The sequence below is a fragment of the Culex pipiens genome, chromosome 2 (genome assembly GCF_016801865.2).
Source record: "Culex pipiens pallens isolate TS chromosome 2, TS_CPP_V2, whole genome shotgun sequence".
NCBI classification, from domain to species: Eukaryota; Metazoa; Arthropoda; class Insecta; order Diptera; family Culicidae; genus Culex; species Culex pipiens.
Window position 1 is genome coordinate 93,406,703 of NC_068938.1, and position 19,537 is coordinate 93,426,239.

The window sequence follows — 19,537 nt, forward strand, 5'->3', positions numbered from 1 at the left end:
AAAGCTGTAGAGTCGCTTTAGGTTCAGATAATACAAAATAAATGAAAGTCAGTCATTGCGTTCATTTATATAGTGCTCAAGAAGCAAGGTAGTAGTTATAGCGTTGAATCACATCGCGACCTTGAAAACTAATTCCGAAGAAGAATCGTAGAACATTCTAAAATGAATCATAATTAATACAGCACTCATTTCTGAAAATTATATTTTTAATCATTTACCACGGAAGCTTAAAACTTAAAAAAAAAGAAAAAAAAAGTTAGGGTTTATAACCGTTTTCACAAAATGATTTTTTTATAGATATTCGATTTATTTTTAATTTAATTAGTATTGTGTCCAAAAATACGTTTGGCTCTTTGTGTTCTCAATTCGAGTCTCCATACAAATTTAGAAGGCTGCCAATAAATACATAATTGCAATGAAAATATTTCAAAATCATCACCGATTATCAACTTTTTTTTGCACTTGCACGGTTATCACGTGCTGTTTAATTTTTTTTTCAAATAAAAAAAAATGTGGCGCCCCGCTAATACATATTGCATGCAATTGTCGGTCTTGTATGCTACAGCGGCGAAACGTCCTAAATCTCCATACAAACCCATCCAAATTTCCCTTGGTTCTGGGGACCTTCCTGTTTTGCTTCTAAATTATTTTTTTCAAATTTTTGTCGGCTTGTGTTAGCAGATGTTTTCCTAAAAGTGTTTGGTTGTGATCAGGACTATTCAATAAAAATGTTGCCCATGGATACATGAAACAGATATTTTTTAGAATCAGCCCCTACGATATTGGAAAAACCTATATTCTTGAGCACAGGAAAATAATAAATTTTGCTATTACTTGAAATAATACCAAAATGTGGTATGTGGAAATCCACAGAATATCAAAAAATAAAACCTTTTTAATAACAACTTGAGCTGTTCTGATATTTCTTGTACCATCCCATGGTAGCATCCCATAGCTTGTTTTTGAAGGGTTTTATTTGCCCTTGGAATACAATGGTTAGATATTGCTGTGATCTTGCACATCCCGGGCAGACGGTAATAACAAAATTAATAATATTTCAATAACAAATCCTGTTAAAATAACAAAAAGTGTTATTATTTTATCCTGAACTTCAACTTCAAGAAGAAAAAATAATAACAATTTCTGATAAAATAACAAGATTTGATATTGAAGTGATATTATATTGTTTAATAACACGCTAATAAGAGGAAATGTTATACATTTCAAAAACTCTCCTAATAACAACATTTGTTATTCGTTTGGTTTTCTGACTTAGAAATAAAATTATCATAAATCGCACAAATGGAAAAGTTTTTAAGTGTCCATAACACAATCTGTTATTATTTTTGGTCATTATTTTGGCCATGAAATGGGGTCCTTAAACTAAAATTATTCTAAAAAATTGAAAATTTGAAAGTTGATTTTTTTTTTAAATTATTTGATATAACCCCTAAGGGACTTAGCTTATATTGGCTAGAACTATGGGATAATTTTGACCATTTTTGTCGGGGTCATTATTTTTGCCATGTGATGGGGTCCTTAAGGCTAAAATTATTCTAAAAAGTTGAAATTATGAAAGTTGATTTTTTTTAATTATTTGATATACCCCCTAAGGGACTTTACTAAAATTGGCTAGAACTATGGAATAATTTTGTCCAATTTAATCGTGGTCATTTATTTGACCGTGAAATGGGGTCCTTAAGCTTAAAGTAATCTGATAAAATTAACTTTTGAAAGTTGTTTTTTTTTAGTTTGTTTTATTCTCTAAGGGAGTTGAATAACAAAAACTGTTATTATTTCACAGAGCGAGGAAGTCGGAGCTGACGTTGAAGTTCGAGCTGGAGTGAGACCTCGGAGACGGCATCGGATTCAGCTAATTTTCAGCAACTTTCACTTGGAGTCGGAATCTGTGAAGTCGGGTATTTTTGGAGAGCTGAAGTCGGCGTTGACGTCATATCCTGCATCCAGAGTCGGAGTTGTCTTCAAAGTATGGTTTCAAAGTCGCTTGAAGGAACCTGACTCTGCAGCCCTGACTGGTACAGAAGAGTTATGGCAACTGCAGGTTTATTTGCAAATGGCAAATAAACCAAAATAATAACTTTTTTTGTTATGGAGACGTAAAAGTTCAATAACATTTCTTGTTATTATGCTGCTCCACCTCTCCGCACAAAATAACAAATCTTGTTATTCCTTCATGATTCCTTCTGTGTTATTGGTTTGTTATTGCATTAACAACATAATAACAGTTTAAGTTATTCTTCGAACAAATCATTGTTATTGATTTTTGTTATTTTAACAACTAATCCGATCATCCCAGTAACATATTTCGATCTTCTCACAATATCAAAAACTGACCTTCACGAGTTATTTCCGTCTGCTCGGGTATGCAATTATATTATATTAACATATATTAACATCTATTACAGTCCAGACTCAATTATCCGAAGGCCTCGGAAAAATTTTACTTCGGATAATCAAACCACATAATTTTTTTTTCGTTGCCTTATTTTTGTTGGTCGTGCCCATAAACTACTCAAAAATGATTTGGAATTTTTAAATCGAAGATGGCTGCCAAAATGGTGATGCTAACATATTGAAAAAAATCATTGTTTCATTTAAAAGTCAATCAAATACTCAAATTCGACTAAAATGAGGTCGCAGAACTTGAATTTGATGTTAAAGGGGGAAAAAAAAATACAGAAAAAAATAGTCATGATTAAACTATCTGAAGTCCCATAAAAACCGGATAAGCGAACTTCGGATCAGTGCTGAAAATGTCAAGTGGCATGACGCGAAAATCGGCGACGCTGACACGAATTTTTGAGATCCATTCACTGAACCGCAAAACCGTGACATAAACAAACCCGGCGCAGTCGTGAGTGCCCTAGCTCATTAAGCAGCTGCAATGCGAGGCAGTAGTCGACCAACGCTCATTCGACGTTGCACGCACACACATAAAGAAACAAGTTTTTACACAAAAAGTTGGTATTTATGCGTGGAAATGTAATTTTGAATATAAGTTATGGTTGTTTTAAGTGTTTTGCACAGTCTAGAACCATTCAATTGCTTAAAAATAGTCAAAATAGTGTTTAAAGAGGATTTTACGAGTCAGTCATACGACACGAATTGAGTGAGTGTAGCTCATTTTTCACGTCTCTCATTCTCCAGCAGCCGACCGGCACGAGTCAGGCGGCAGTGGTTGAACAGACACAGTAGGCTTACAGTCACATGCTAGCAGTGAACTGACATTTTGGTTTGCTTCATGTGTACGCTGGGTTAGAAACTTTTTGCAGGCCTGCTTCGGATAATCGAAACTTCGGATAATCGAGGCTTCGAATAATCGAGTCTGGACTGTACTGGTCAATCAAAGACACATTTTGATCACTTTTATTTGCCTAAGTAATACCAAAATTCGGTATTTTCATTGCGTTTTCTTAGTCCGGAAAGGATGACGCGATGATCTTGGTATCGGTTTGCAGGCAAGTTGCCAAAGAATGTCAGTAGCTTGGTTAACATTGAAGGTCGGTGAATTTTTGTTTGAAATTTACCTTTTTGCCTTCATCGCTGAGGGAAGGCTACACAGACCTTTAGAGTGTCGTTGCTTAGAAGTCACTGAAATATTTCACCAAGTAACGTGAGCGAGATGGCAAAGCTTTTACGAGGAAGGCAAGAGGTGGATTGAGTAACTTTTTTTTGTATTATATTATTCTAAAGTGGCAGGGATCGTTCGGATTCAAATCAACAAAATTCATCTCCTTGCCCTTTTTGTTGATGCTATTATTCACCGAGTGAATCAGTTTATTTCCATCTGTAACCTATATCATAGCGCCTGGATCTTTTCCGTACCATCAACTATGTGTTGATGTCCTACAAACGGTGATGCTTGCGTAACCACTTTACTGTTTGCTTCTGTTACTGGATTTCTTAGTGAGTTTGCTGAGTTTCTATTAGATATTTACTGGATCGATTATTGAAATTTGCTGTACGGGGGGTGAATAAATGATTGTGTTTTGCTCTATTACTGCTTGTTTTTCTTTTGTCCACTGTGTTGTTGTTGTTTTTGTTTTCATGTTATTTAAGTTTGGGTGTTTATGAGTGTTTTGTGTATATATATTGCAGATTTTTGTAACTTTTTTCTTCTTCAATAAACCAAACATTTTACCACCTGGACGTTGGCCCGGTTATTGCATACTCAACAATCAGTTATTTGCTTAAGCTTAGAAACTAAATAGTTATTTCGTGTTTTCTTTTTCTCGTGGCAAAGTAACCTCATTTTACAAATTTCAACATCAATTTTCAACTATTGGGATAATTTTCTTCTACTACTGATAGTGCCAACTAATGTGTGTTTAAAATCAATGTTTATGCAGCATACCATATTTTGAAAAAGTGTGTGTTAGTTGGTACCTTTTTTTGTTCAAAGAAAACCAAAACATTTCGTTAAGTGCTTGCTTTTGTCTTGTGTGTGTTTTTCTCTTCCTTTATCTTCTTCACATTTTTAATATATAAATATATGAATAGTATCTCAAAAATATATAGAATTTTATATTGTGTATTCTTCTCTGTCCTCTTTCTTACATGTGTTTTTGCAAGTCTATTATCTTTTCCTTTATTTAGTGTTCTGTATATTCATTGTGCAGTGTTTTCCTCTGCAAAATCTTTATCGTTTACAATCGTCAAGGTATCTAAAGTTGTTATGAAGTGTTGTTTTATTTTCAGTTGCAAGTAATATTATTGTTTTTTTTTCTTTTTCCAAACAAATTTCATATACTGATCACAGTTAACTATACGATATATTACCAATAGTATGCTGTATTGTTAAGTGTTTGTTTTTGCTTTCTACCTTTTTGTTTTTTTTTCTTTTATGATAGGCATTTTCTCAATGCTTTTGATGTGATTTCCTCCCTCCTCGAAACTCGCTACAAATATACTTTATACAGGTTAAAACTTACGCTTATTGAGAGAGGGAAAACAAACACTAGGATTCATCGAATTGCGCAACGGTGCGATTGCTAGGCACAACATAAAAACAATTGTTTTTTTTTAAAGAACTGTTGAAGCGTATTTTAATAGTTTCTAGGTGTGGTTGCGTACTTGCAGAATTATACAATGTCTGTAGGATAAACTTTTACACTTTCAAAATATTTGTAGAAAGATAAATGGTTAAGGTGGTATTCCAATAAAAAAACTTGGTTTGCAAACAAGTGAACCTTTCAGATTTGTTTACCACACGTTTAAATGTCAATTGAAAAATTTCCCAGAAGTCTCAAAAAAAAATCGAGAAACTCAGATAATGTCAAAACTTCCCGTAGTGGAATACCAACTTCACCAAAGTTTTCCTCTCTGACACAAAATTACATATGTTATGCTCTCTCTTTGACACTCTCTTCCGTTCTCTCGTTTGCTTCTCTCTGGTGACAAACATTCTCCTACCTTTATCAGGCATGAGATCCCTTTCTCTTCCCTCGCATAGCGATTTTTACAAATTAGGATTGCAGAATTCAACCAGTACGGAAAAGTTTTTTCTTCTTATTTAATTTTAAAGAGTTTAAAATTAGTTTTTAACAGCCCAGTGGATGCTTTCTGGGAGCGTGCATCAATTCAAAAAACCTAGGTATAGCCTCTGGGTAAGAATAAAGACCTTCTTTACCGTGTGATGATGATCAGTATGATGCTTGTGTTTTCTGTTTCGATGGCTTTTTGCATTTTGCTTCGCAAAATTTAGTACGATGATGTTTACAGTTTAGTTTTATAGCACGGCTTGGTTACTTATCGACTAACACTTGTTGGACAATTAATTAAACATAAAAAAGAACGCACACTGTTGTACTGTTGATTTTGTGGATATCGTTAAAAAATAAGAATTAGCTTAACCATCTGCCTCTAGGAAATAATAATAATCAGTTCGTGTGTTTTTGTTTTGTTTACTATTGCGCTAAATGACTGCAAACTATCGTTTGTATTATTTTGATTATTGAAGTCTGGATGATCTAGTAAAAAACTTACACAACTAATTGCTCCTTCGAGTGTTCTGTATTTGTGTAATCTTCTGTGTATTGTGCAATGAATCTCTCTTCCCACACAGAGTTTCAAAAGTTTGATTTTTTTATGAATACTAATTAAAAAAACCCGATTTAATCCCACCTGGGGTGAGATAGAGCCTTTCTTACAAAAGGAAGTTAACGGCAGTTGATTTTTTTTTATTTTTTTTCAAAGAAATAGCAATATAAAGAATGGTCCATTCATAATACAATTCGAAACTCAACCATATTTTTTCATATAACTGAAAAGCGCTGGTTTTTGCCCCATTTGCCATGGCCGGTTGTAAACTGTGCTCGCACACAAGCATTTTCGATTTTTTAAATCAGAACACATTGTTTTTGAGACAGAGAATTAGCTCACAATTTGCGATGTTCGTAATGTTTTCTGCATATCGCTAAATTGTTCGTATTCTCTGAGTGTTTTTTTGCACTTTTCAAAATATTAAAAATTAACGAGAAAACAAAATAATTCCGTCTTGCTCCAATGCGTTAAAGTGGTTACAAAATAACTGGCAGAAAGTGTTTCAACACCCGAGAATTTGCCGTGTTGTAAACAACGATGTAATGGTTAAGCCGCATAAATGTTCTTGAAAGCTTTGAAACGCCTACTGTAATTCACTAAACTGTCATTTAGGCGTTAGGCAAAATTGAGAGCTTTCAATAAGCAAGCATTTAGGCGTTTTTGGGATTGGGAAGCATACAACGACTGAGCGCTCGGTGGGACTTCACTACGACAAACGCAAACGTACCGAATAAACCACCGTGGTGCGCTGGTACGATGAACAAAAATACTAATACACAAAAAGGCTAGTACCGAAGCTAGAAAACCAAACCCGCGATGTGCGTTGTCACTGGCACATGGGAAGCTTGAACGCTTCCCAGAAATTCGTTCGCTCAGAGTTCGATCAGAGAATGAGCAAAACAAAAAAGAAAGGCAAAAGAATGAGCATGAGGCTTCAGAACAGATAGCTGCTTGCGTCTAGTTTGCGTTAACTGAAGCTTAGCATAGAAAATAATGATAGGCGATGTGTGATGAACGAGCAATCGATAAAGCAACTTGCACTAAAAGGGGGTAATCTAGTATCAAAACTCTATACGCGCCAGCATCACGCGCCAGCATTGCTCGCGTCTGCATGTGAAGCTCAACGACGAGGCGACGAAAATCGATCGTCCATGATTTTTTGCAGATTTTTCGAATGAATATTTCTCGAGAAATGATTTGGGAACGAAGCTTGATTTGGCGTCGGAGCCAAAAGCAAACACTATACCTTTCTTTAGTAAGAAAGGCAAAAATGGAAATTTTCTAAAATCTGAACGGTAAATCCAAATGAGGTCAAATTTGTTTCAGAACATCGAGTATGGTCTAGATTATGATGTGGAGAAAAAAAATTAGATAAAATGCCAAAGGAATAGTTTTGGCATTTGGTGAAAATTGGCTTTTACCTTTTTTAGGGGTTTTTCCCCCTCACAGTGAATTAGTCCACAAGCTGTAAATCAAAAACCACATTACCGACATGGATGAAAATTTGGGAGGATGTAGGGCTGGAAAAATGCAATTTTTTGGACAAATAAACGATTTCAATACTTCAATTTTCGACCGAATTTTCATTTGAAAACCGCCGGATTTGGTGAAAACACACTCCGAGTCCCCATAAAAAATGGATAAATTCAAATTTGGTATGGAACTGGTTCAGGTTCAGCACATCCCCTTTCAAATGCGCCCAAGAGAGCTTAAATCCATAATGTGGGCTCTGAGAAACCCCCTACCACAAAATTGAGCACTTTTTTACCACACACGGACGTCACGCGTGCTCTACAGTAAATTAAGCGCCAAAATTCGGATATTGGAGGTAGACGAATTCTGTCATTGTCAATCGATCGGGCGTCGAAAATCGATCGTCCATGATTTTTTGCAGATTTTTCGAATGAATATTTCTCGAGAAATGATTTGGGAACGAAGCTTGATTTGGCGTCGGAGCCAAAAGCAAACACTATACCTTTCTTTAGTAAGAAAGGCAAAAATGGAAATTTTCTAAAATCTGAACGGTAAATCCAAATGAGGTCAAATTTGTTTCAGAACATCGAGTATGGTCTAGATTATGATGTGGAGAAAAAAAATTAGATAAAATGCCAAAGGAATAGTTTTGGCATTTGATGAAAATTGGCTTTTACCTTTTTTAGGGGTTTTTCCCCCTCACAGTGAATTAGTCCACAAGCTGTAAATCAAAAACCACATTACCGACATGGATGAAAATTTGGGAGGATGTAGGGCTGGAAAAATGCAATTTTTTGGACAAATAAACGATTTCAATACTTCAATTTTCGACCGAATTTTCATTTGAAAACCGCCTGATTTGGTGAAAACACACTCCGAGTCCCCATAAAAAATGGATAAATTCAAATTTGGTATGGAACTGGTTCAGGTTCAGCACATCCCCTTTCAAATGCGCCCAAGAGAGCTTAAATCCATAATGTGGGCTCTGAGAAACCCCCTACCACAAAATTGAGCACTTTTTTACCACACACGGACGTCACGCGTGCTCTACAGTAAATTAAGCGCCAAAATTCGGATATTGGAGGTAGACGAATTCTGTCATTGTCAATCGATCGGGCGTCGAAAATCGATCGTCCATGATTTTTTGCAGATTTTTCGAATGAATATTTCTCGAGAAATGATTTGGGAACGAAGCTTGATTTGGCGTCGGAGCCAAAAGCAAACACTATACCTTTCTTTAGTAAGAAAGGCAAAATATATAAGCCAAGACTTTTTACTTCTTTTAACAGTTCCAGCTTTCTGAAATTTTTTTTTTAAGAAGCTAGAAAACCGTGAAAAAGTGTAAAGGTAGATTTAAGATTCCTGTAATGGAATACCATCTTAATACAAGTGGAATAATCGTTGAAACTTTGTTGCTGTGTGTGTGTGTGTGTTATTATTTATTTCTACATACTAGGCATAAAGAGAGGTACTTTTCGTACAGTGAGTGTGTGTAAAAACAGTTAAAAACTACAGGAAAGTGACTGTTTCTTAAGGAATCTAACTGATTCAGCAGAAAAGGACTAAAGTTCGCTCGAATTGTGATGTTTTATCACATTACTTTGAGAAGTGATATGGGAAAAATATATTATTGAAACAGGTATTCCATTGCTATAACATTTTCATGAACTTCAATGGAAAAAAAAATATTTTGACCGCTTTTTGTGACAAACACTGAATCTGTCAAAACTACGTGTACAAAAGATGTTGAATAGCACAATAAAAGAAATATTGCATTAGAATTTGATGAAATATATGTAAAAAAAAACATAAAATAATCGAAATTTTACAAACAGTGATGCGGGAAATATCTTTTCATAAATTTAAAACTTATTACGGCGTTATACAAACAGTTAGTGCTTTCTATTACTAATTTTTGAGTTTATGGGTTTCTTAAAACCTCACAATTTTGAGCTACGCCCTTTTAAAAAATATTGTAACGGATCCGGCAGCAAATTTGTATGGTTTGAAAATAAATCGCTTCTTGCATCAGTAGATTTGTAGAAATTTTTTCTCTACTTTCCAAAAATGGTTTTTTGATAAAAAAATTATCACTAACATACTCTCAATTTACTGAAGTTTGACATTTTTATAGCAACTTGCATACAAGTTTTGCAAGGAGAAATATTTATGTTTGGGTAATTGTCCCATATCATTTTTGGACGATTCTGACTTTTCATCAATTTTAAGTTTAGTTTTCGTATACTTTCAGCAAAAAACATAAAATATATTACTTTGCTTAGAAAATCATTGAAAACAACACAAAGTCTGTTTGTCCCATCGTTGAACTTCTACGCATAATTGTCCCACCAAGTATTTTCTATCACGAAATCAAGAGTTTTACGAAGCATTTTATCTTGTTTACCTGCAAGAGGATCACGAATAAGGGTGATAAAATGTTACGGACATATAGGGCGAATATGGACCCACGGGACAATTATGCGTAGAAACACAGAAATCGATCAAAATATTTCAATCGCGTTTTTCTCAGTTGCCCTTTTTTGAACATGGGACAATTATGCGTAGAACGGCTTTGCTGAAATTCAACAAACCTGAATACAAATGTCGGCATTTAGGTAAGCTAATTAAAAACAAAAGATAATTGCCTGCAACAACATTGTGCTTGTGAAAAATTTAAGCCCGTTTCGGGAATGTTTCAGGATCGGAAATGTAAATATTAAAAAAGAGCGTACCACAAAATTCCAATCTTAAATGTGTCAGTGTAGCAAGTTTCTCTAAGATCAAATTCTTGTCTTAGAGAAGCAAAAAAAAAGGGTTTCCTAATGAACTGTGATTTTTTTTTAATGTTTTCTAATTAAAAATAAAATTCTGTAACTTTCATTGGTTGGTGTCTGTGCTAAATTTTTATCATTTATTGATAAACTTTCAAGCATTAATTTAAACATGAATTACTGTTTTTAATATTTTTGATGGGTTTGTGATTGAAACAATATAATGTTTATTCTGGACACCAACCAATGATAGCAACTTTAAACCAAGTTGAATCGTGATACAATCGAAAAATTTCATTGCATTTTTTCTTAATTACTCTAAGGTTGAATATATGGTAGATAATATTTAGATTTTTAAAATATATTTTTGATACCAATCGAAAGCTCACCAAGTAGGTACGTAACAAACATCGAAAACAAAAACATTTAGTTTTTTTTTGCTATTTCCATAACTCCTATTTTCTGTCCAAACATTTTCATTCCACTCAATCACGTAACGCTCGTCCAAATAATGTATTGCATTCCATGTCCTTTTCGCATCCAATTGTCCTTGTGTCCGATTCCAATTTTTCTGCTGTTATTATTTTCTATAAATCTTATTATCCAATGTAAGGTACACCCGATTAGTGGTTTTTCCTCTTATTTTGTTCAATTTAAGATTTGTTTGTGGTCATTACCTAGGTAAATTTTGATAAGACATTTCGTTTTCCGTGATTTTGTTTTCTAAGGGAAAATTTTAGCAAGCTTTTGTACTTTCAATTTCCGGTTGTTGTGTTTTGAGATGTGTCCTGTGTGTGTGTCCTAATGATTGAGGTTACTCTTTCTTCCGCTCATCCGTCACCCGATTCTCTTTCATTCATTTTGTAATTGTTTGTGCGCGAACCTCCAGACCGGACTAGATTTTATCTTGTGTTTGGTCGGAGGTCGCAATAGAGTTTTGCTTTTAAACAAGAAATTTGACATAGCTCATTTGAGGCGGGATTTTTGTTTACCTTTAGAAGGAAGCCCGCCTCGCTAGAAATGCTCACGCACTCATGCATCAACAACGAAAACTTCAATAAATAGAAACAATAGAAACAGTGTAAAGAAGGGTAGAATAAGTTAACGATTATAAATATAAATAAGTTTTTTTTTGTTTTTTGTTTAAAAAACAGCATCACAATGCTTGCTCGAGAATGCAGAGATAGTGTGAAACAATTAAAAAACAAATCTCAACCTTAACGGAATAAAAGCGCGGTGCACTTTACAAGCGCACTCGCGGAATACCAAGTAAGAGCGCGTAGTACTATTAGTTTAAAAATAATCACAAAAAGATCAATGTTGAGCGCGCAGGCGAGCAGACGTGGAATCTCCCCCTTCCATGCAACGAGAACAGTAGCGACAAATACCTTCTTCGCGATCACGCTGCCATCTAGCGTCATCGTAATGCTAACTTGCATGCAACATTGAATGCTATTCCACGTCCACCCTGCGACCGCAATTTAAAACAGAACTCTGGGAATGTTTCCGTTTGTTGTCAAGCGGGATCGATTTACTCCCGCCGGGCGCGCTTGGAACGAGTGTTGGCCTCGTTCTCGTTTGGCGTCCCGCCGAGAGCCCCGCCCGTTTGTGAGCGGGACTTTTTGCCCCCCACTTGCACCTGGCTCTGGGCCGTAATTTGCAGCGAGATGGCGTTCGTGTTGAGCTTCTCCGCCAGCAGCAGGTCTTTCAGACCCTTCATCTTCTGGCTGTACAGAGTAATCATGGGCCGTTTGGGGCCTCCGTCTTCGGAGTCAACCAGCTCGAGTGACTCCTTCTTCGGCTCAACCACCTTACACTCTACCTTACCGTTGCCGGATTCTTTCTTCTCCGCGACCGCCGCCAGCTTCCGGCTACTCCTCGTGGTTCCGTTGGTCTCTCCGGCCGCCGCTTCTCCACCGTCTTCCGAGGTGAACGGTTGGCCTCCTCCCTGCAGCAAAAAGTCCGGATTCAGCAGCTTCTCGCCACACTTACCCACCAGCGCCTCCAGCGACTTGGGCAGCCCGCTAGCCTTCCCGTTTTCCAGATTCGCATCGGCCTTGCACACAATATTGTTATTGTTGTTGGTCAGCGGTTTGCCCGGCTCCTCCACGGCCCCCAGATTCCCGTTGGCGTGAAACGTCCGCGGGCTCTGCTCGCTGCACCGGATCACGACCTGCGACCGGATGTCGTGGTCAAACTTGGCGATCGTCGCGACCAGCGGCTTGGCCCAGCCAATGTGCAGAATCGGCGTCTGGCTGCCCTCTTCCCAGCAGCAAATACCGTCGTAGAAGCGCAGCAGGTTCGCGAAGCAGTGCGAATCCCGCAGGATACTGCGCGCCGAGTGGCCCGAACTCTCCAACTTCATCACCTGCGGGATCAGCTCATTCGCAATGTCCAGGAACTCCTTGTAGATCTCCTCGTCGTCCCGGGAGTAGTTGTAGCTAAAAGGTGGAAGTCGGGTTAGTATTGGTTAGTCGGATTAGCTCGTTGGGTCGTTACTCGCACAGTACAAAAAGATTTCTACGGTAACCTTAAACTAGTGATCTTCCGATATGCAGTGTAGAGTTTATTATTATTGTTACATCCCAGTAGCCTGGTCAGCAAGAAACCTTTGATTTCTTATCAATTGATGAGATCCGTATGTACAGTACTGAATATATAAATTGATTTCAACGATTCAAATGTAATCAGGAAAGGACTAGCAAATGTTCACCTTCAAAGATTTCACTGAATAATCGGCGGCATCGGCCTAATAACCTCACCGTACTGTGCGAGTTTCTCCAACCACACAACTCACAGTCTAATGACGTCGCTGCTGTCGGCCCACGAGGCAAACGCCTCCCGGTACTTGTTCCGCCGGTAGTAGAATCCACCCTGATACGTGTACGGATAGACGTGATGGTTCTTGTAGCAGATCTGCGCCGACCGCACCGACTCGTTGTACAGATCCTCGCAGCTGCGTCGGCCCGCGGTCGGCGAAACTTCCTCCAGCTCCCCGAGGCAGCCCAGCGCCATCGGGTACTTCTTCAGGTGACCCATGTCGTACAGCTGCCACAGCAACTGCTGCTGCAAGTCCGCGACTTCCAAGCAAGCGCTCGTGGCCGTCAACGAGGGGTTGATGGCGGAAACGATGGCCGCCACCTCCATGTAGCGATTGCAAACGACCGGATGGCCGGCCACGTACAGCCACGTTTGGGACTCGACGCCCGCAGCAACCGACTGGCCACGTTTGTCTTCGGCACCCTTGCCGTGCCAGGTCACTTCGATGGTTTCGTCTCCGGTCTTGCCGAAAACTACCCACACGTGATCCTCGGAAATGGCCAGGTGCACGTCGCGGAATCCCAACATCTGGCAGCCGGCCACCACGGCGAACGCAACCCCGAAGCAGTCCAACTTGTTTCCACACAAATAGCTGTACAAGCTCTGCAGATGAGCCCTGTCTTTGTACGAACTTCGCAGCAGCGAGTTCCAAATAATGTCGGACACCTTCTTGATGATCTCCCGACTCGCAAATTTGGAGTCCGTCTTGACCAGCAGCTTCTCGATCGGTGCCAGCACGGCTTTAAACTTCTTGTACAGTGCCTCTATGACGTCGTACTTGATGACCGGGAAGTTGCTTATGACTTCAATGTGCGGCTGCACACCCGCTGGTCCCGACGATTCCAGCACCTTGGTGGTCAGCGAGTGCTCGATCAGCCCGGTCACGATCGACAGCAGCGTCAGGTCCGGATCGTCGTCCCGATTGTTCAGCTGCTGCCGAAACAGCTTGATCACATCCTGGATGGTCCGCAGCGGGAACAGCTTAATTACGTCGTCGCAAAACTCCGTCATGGTGGCGGAGCGGGAGTTCCGCGGAATGGCCACCGAATAACCCGCGCGCGAAAGCCAATTATTTCAGCACGGCGCGTACGTTTTGCCTTTTTTCACCTCAACGTCGGCGCAAAATTTTCTTCATTTGACGTTTGTGATTCACCTTTTTTTTTGTTTTCTTGTGCGTTGGCTTTTGCGTGTTGTTTTTACCATTCCGAGTCTCTCTGCTTTGTTCTTTTGCGCATTTCGCTTTTTTGGCAAACGAAAGCTTGAAATACACGAAACTTTTTCCAGCTATCTTCTCAGCTCAATGCTTTGCTCATTCTCGTTCGTTCCCAGTTGTTTGTTTCAATAAAAAAAACTTTGAGTTAGTCATGTCCTTTACATAGCACCGCTGCTTAGTAGGCATGTCGTCGGATAGATCAAAAAGTTTGATAAATGTATTCTAAAGCATCGAATCGGCATCGCAGCTCGGCAGGCAGCGATGACAACCAAGTTTTATTTGGAATTGATTCATCTACTACCAACAAGAATAGTTGTGCTAAAAATACTTAATTTTGCAATCCCGCTGTGAAACTGTCAACTTTTCTTGTCCTTCTGGAGAAACAAAACAACCTATCAATGAACTTTTCAACACTTGTATCGAAAAGTAACATTTTTCAATATTGTTTTGTTTTGAACGGTGAATAGACTTAACACATGAATGTTTGATATACAATTCTATTCAAAAAGCGTTTTTCAGAATTGCAAAACATGTTTTATGCAACTCGTTGCATAACTTGGTTTTTTCAGCACTTGCCGTATTTAACCAACTCTGTAAACCTCGTTGGATAAATGTACGACTCGTGCTGAAAAAATCTACTTTTTACACCTTATTGCATAAACTACTATTTCGTAACATTTGTAAGGGACTTCGGATAAGGCCGATGCAAATATTTAAAAAAGTTTTTGTCCCTCGGCCCTGGCCGAGGTCAAGGGGGGGGGGGGGGGGCAAAAAAATAAAAAAATATAATAATTTAAATAACAAGCCATAGTCTTCACATTTAAATGAAAAAAGTGTTTTAAAATGCATTTTACACTAGTTCAGTTGTTTTGCAATCATTAGTTTTCATAAAATCTATGATCTGACAAAAACAAAAATTGTATCGAAAAAAAAGATTTTGCATCGAAAATTTTCAAAAAATCTTAAGATTTTTTAAGAAACCCAAACATGCTAAAAATGATTTTAAACGCAGGAGAATGTATTTTAATTTGATTTCAGTTGGTTGCACTTGAATTTTCATTGAAATTTTGAAGTTTATTGTAAAAATATATTTTTTGCCCCCTGATTTTTCGGGCCAATTTTGAAGGGGGGGGGGGGGGTGCGAAAACTTTTAAAAATATTTGTAGCAGCCTAATCGAATCACGGAAAAAATATAGTTTTTTCATGGTTTTTTTTTATTATTTTCAACATCAAATTCGAGTTATGCGACCCCATTTTTTGTCAAATTTGTATGGTTGGTTGCGTATTAATTTAAAAAATGCATTTTTTCAATATTTTGTCACCGTCATTTTGGCCGCCATCTTGGATTTAAAAATTCTAAATCTTCTTATTAGAGTAGTTTATAGGTCATACTTTAGCTCAACAATCAAACATAAGACTATGATTATTTTTTTTCTGCACAAACTACTGTTTTATGTTTTTTTAAATTAAAAAAAAAACATCTTTATCATTCTTTATCCTTTCTATGCTTCAGTCCAGCTCTGCTCGTAGAAACGATAAAAGCATAAAAACGATAAGCTCAACATGACATAGCTAGTTCGTTTTGTGTTATGTTTTCCACCCCCTTTTGCTGTCAACCAGTAGTCTGTTTTGTGATATGTTGCGCTGTGTTTGTAAACAAAACGTATGCATAACATTCCGCCGGTGGCTACTTCTCGAAGGAGAATCAAAACATTGCCCATACGAATAACTTTGTGTGTGAAATCTTTGGATCGTTGCATACCTACTTTTGATGGATTTGGTGCGAAAAGGTGCAATCAACTGTGATCAGGGTGCAGTCCGAGCTGTAAGATATAATGGTAAGGTTAATTTTACTGATTTTATTTAATTTGGTGACTAAAGAAACCAACCATTTCAGTCGATGGCTCGTACTGTCTAACGTGCGGCTCGGACAAAAAGATCAAACTATGGAACCCCCACTCGGGTCTGCTGCTGAAAACGTACGGTGGCCACGCCGGAGAAGTGATGGACGCGGCCGGTAGCTGCGACAGTGGCTTCATCGTGTCCGTTTCACAGGACAAAAGCGTCATCTACTGGGACGTGACCACGGGTCAACCGGTGCGGCGTCTGCGAGGCCATGCCGGGGCTGTCCAGTGCGTCAAGTTCAACGAAGACTCGTCGATTGCGGTGTCCGGTTCGACGGACAACACCGTCATGTGTTGGGACATTCGAACGCGCAAACTGGAAGCGATCCAAACGATGCGCGAAGCCAAAGATTGCATCACGTCGTTGGTCGTGACGGAACACAAGATCATAGCCGGCTCGTTGGACGGATCCATACGAACGTACGACCTGAGAGCCGGGGAGCTGACGTGCGATACCGTGGGCATTCCAATCACCCACATCGTGCAGACCTCCGATGGGCAGTGCATCCTGGCGGCGTGTTTGGACAGTACGATTCGCCTGGTGGACACGGATTCGGGTGAGCTGTTGCAGGAGTACAAGGGACATCGAACGGAGGATTACCACATCGAGTGCGCCGTCATCCAGGGAGATTCGACCATCATATCCGGATCGTCTGAGAGCTGTGCGGTGCTGTGGGATCTGCTGGAAGGAAACGAGCTGCGGAGACTGCAGATGGACTTGGGCGTTGTTCACTCGTTGGCGCCGCATCCGACGGGGTCGGACATAATGTTTGCCAAGAAGCGAATCGTGGAAGTGTGGGGAAAGCCGTCAGATGAGATCGAGGAACTTGTAGAAGATTAGGGTTGGTTTGTATAATAAAGAATAATGAACTACAGACCTTTATTGGTGTTTTTAATACCGTCAGTGGGGGTGACTATGGGTCTAAAAACGATACACCTCTCGTAATTTCTTATGAACATGAGCATGAGCATGGTTGACTGCCAATGAGCTGCTACTCCGTTATTGACAGATCAGCTGAAGTTAAACAATGAATCAAAAATGATCAGTGGGAGCCAACCATCCGTTCACTGTTTAACCCCTGAAGACCCCGACTTTATTAGTCAATACCGGCGCCCTCCCAAGAAGCCTGCAGTTCAACGAAAGGGAGGAATGTTAGTCCGATAGTTGAAGTTGCAGACTCATCAAGCACATAGTACTTGTTGATACCGCTTGAGACCGTTGAATCCACAGCATCTCCTTCAAGCATCAAGTGATTAATTTTTTTTTTGGGTTAGTGGGATAAGGTATTGGCTTTTCGATGCCTCCCGAGCTACGACGCTATGGGGAGGACTTTCATAACAGACCCGTCGGCGAGCCTTCCGAGCAACGATGCTATGGGAAGGTCTTTCTGGTTAACACACAAAATCACTCACACACAGTTATGTTGCTCCACTATTAACTCAACGATCCAAATTGTCAGTGCGTCTTTCGTTCATTATATAAAATTGGCTTTTTCACCGCAAAAAAAATTAAACCTTATTCGAAAAATTTAAACACAATCCACCCGACGCCGTGCCTTCCGATCAACGATGATATAGGAAGGACTTTGAAAATCACAAAAGAAATCACTTTTCACTCCGCATATTTTTTACGACCACGCGCTCCCTTTGCCAATTATGCACTGATGACGCTGCATTTTCAGAGGGTAATCTTCTCCTCGCAGCACACAATACACGATAAAAATGCGAAACAAAAGGCACACAAAAAAAACCACGCGCTCCCTTTGCCAATTATGCACTCTGCACTCGAACAGCGACACAAAAGAGACGGAAAATAACACGAAAAAACTGGACTGCGCGTCCCACAAGCACCGCACTACTGATCGATACACCTCTCGTAATTTCTTATTAAGAAAAACAATTTAAATAACATCAAAAATCTTTCAAGGTAGATTTGTTCTTAGATAGTTTACTAACATTTTCCTAAAATATGGTGGATTTTGATGAACACTACCTTAAATGCCAATAGTTTGAAAATTGACCCAATCTCACCCCTTAGAGGGGGTGACATTGGATCAAATGAAACTAAAATGATGCTCAAATACAACGATATGGCAAAAACAATTCATCCAACAGTGTTCCTTGTTCGAGGGAATCGTATTGACATGCTACAATGTTTGAAGTGGAGATTTACAAACATTTGGGAAGTTTTCGAGCAATTCCGACAAAAATACAAGAAAAATGATTTTTCGATAGGTTTTTTTTTTGGCCAAAATCTTACCTCAACTTTAGACAGCTGCCAAAATAACAGGATTTGTTCTAGGAACGAGATTTTTTCAGCGAAGTCATCTTGAGATGTCCCTTGCACAACCCTTTTAACAGAATTTAGTTTCATTGAGAAGATCCTGAGAAATGGTAAAATCCGTAAAAAAAACACTTTGGCCCAATCTCACCCCCACTGACGGTACTCTTCAAAATTTATGCTCTTTGGTTGATTTAACGCCATAGAATACATTCTTTGGAGGAGCCGCCAGCGATTGCACTGGAGCAGGCTTGGTTTGGTGTGATGTTTATCTTTAAATCCGATATTTTAATTTTCTTTTGTAACAATAACACGCTGGCATGAAAAAAGGGAAATACGAAAACGAAAAAGTTTAATCACGTTTATAGTTCAGATGCATCATATACATGTTTTTTTTCTTTCTCAAATTCATGAACACAATTCACGGTTTTAGGAATTGATGATTTTTCTTTTTGATAAAAAAAAAATACAAAAATAAAAGATAAATCATACTCTTTTACTTTTTTTATTGAAATAAAAATAGTTAATCGCAAAACGGAATCAAATTTCAAATAACTTCGCTACAGTTGTTCGTTAAGATTCTTTCTGTAAAATATTTTTAAATAAAAATGAAAGACTTTCAAAAATATTTGAAAGGTCTGGAAATATGCAAATCAGATAAAAACAATTTTGTTCTAACTAGTTCGTGGTTAAGCCATATCACTCGAGCAAAAAAAAAAATCAAATTGCTCGCTCTACAGCATTGCCTTGGCGTTTTTGATTGCGAGATCCCTACTTGAAACTAGGTGTCCGAAGGCTTGACTGTTGAGGCAATTGCGAACCTCTTTTTACACCGAAGCCCCCATCCACACCCAAAATTCAGAGTCGAGATAATCGTTCTATCAAAATTTATTGAGGGCTCAGTGCCAAAATCGATAGAATAATGGTACCAACTCACACCATCATAACAAATGAGTTCATTCGTTAGTTGAATCAATAAATCTCCAACAAGTGTCATACATCGACTTCTGAC

At 38.6% G+C, this 19,537-nt stretch overlaps 3 protein-coding genes across 3 annotated transcripts in view; 2 read left to right on the forward strand and 1 right to left on the reverse strand.

Annotated features, from left to right (window-relative positions):
* Nucleotides 1-19,537, forward strand: part of LOC120431017 (clavesin-2-like) — a 292,456-nt gene that overhangs the window by 73,403 nt on the left and 199,516 nt on the right. The gene's annotated exons all lie outside the window — the stretch shown is intronic.
* On the reverse strand, nt 3,891-14,312 carry LOC120425192 (menin). Its single transcript, XM_039589623.2, has 2 exons — nt 13,105-14,312; nt 3,891-12,748 (listed from the first exon to the last, which is right to left on the reverse strand). The coding sequence occupies exons 1-2, from the start codon at nt 14,136-14,138 to the stop codon at nt 11,839-11,841; spliced, it is 1,944 nt and encodes a 647-aa protein (XP_039445557.1). The 5' UTR covers nt 14,139-14,312; the 3' UTR covers nt 3,891-11,838.
* On the forward strand, nt 15,944-17,119 carry LOC120425197 (WD repeat domain-containing protein 83). The gene is made up of 2 exons (XM_039589627.2): nt 15,944-16,178; nt 16,238-17,119. The coding sequence occupies exons 1-2, from the start codon at nt 16,112-16,114 to the stop codon at nt 17,083-17,085; spliced, it is 915 nt and encodes a 304-aa protein (XP_039445561.1). The 5' UTR covers nt 15,944-16,111; the 3' UTR covers nt 17,086-17,119.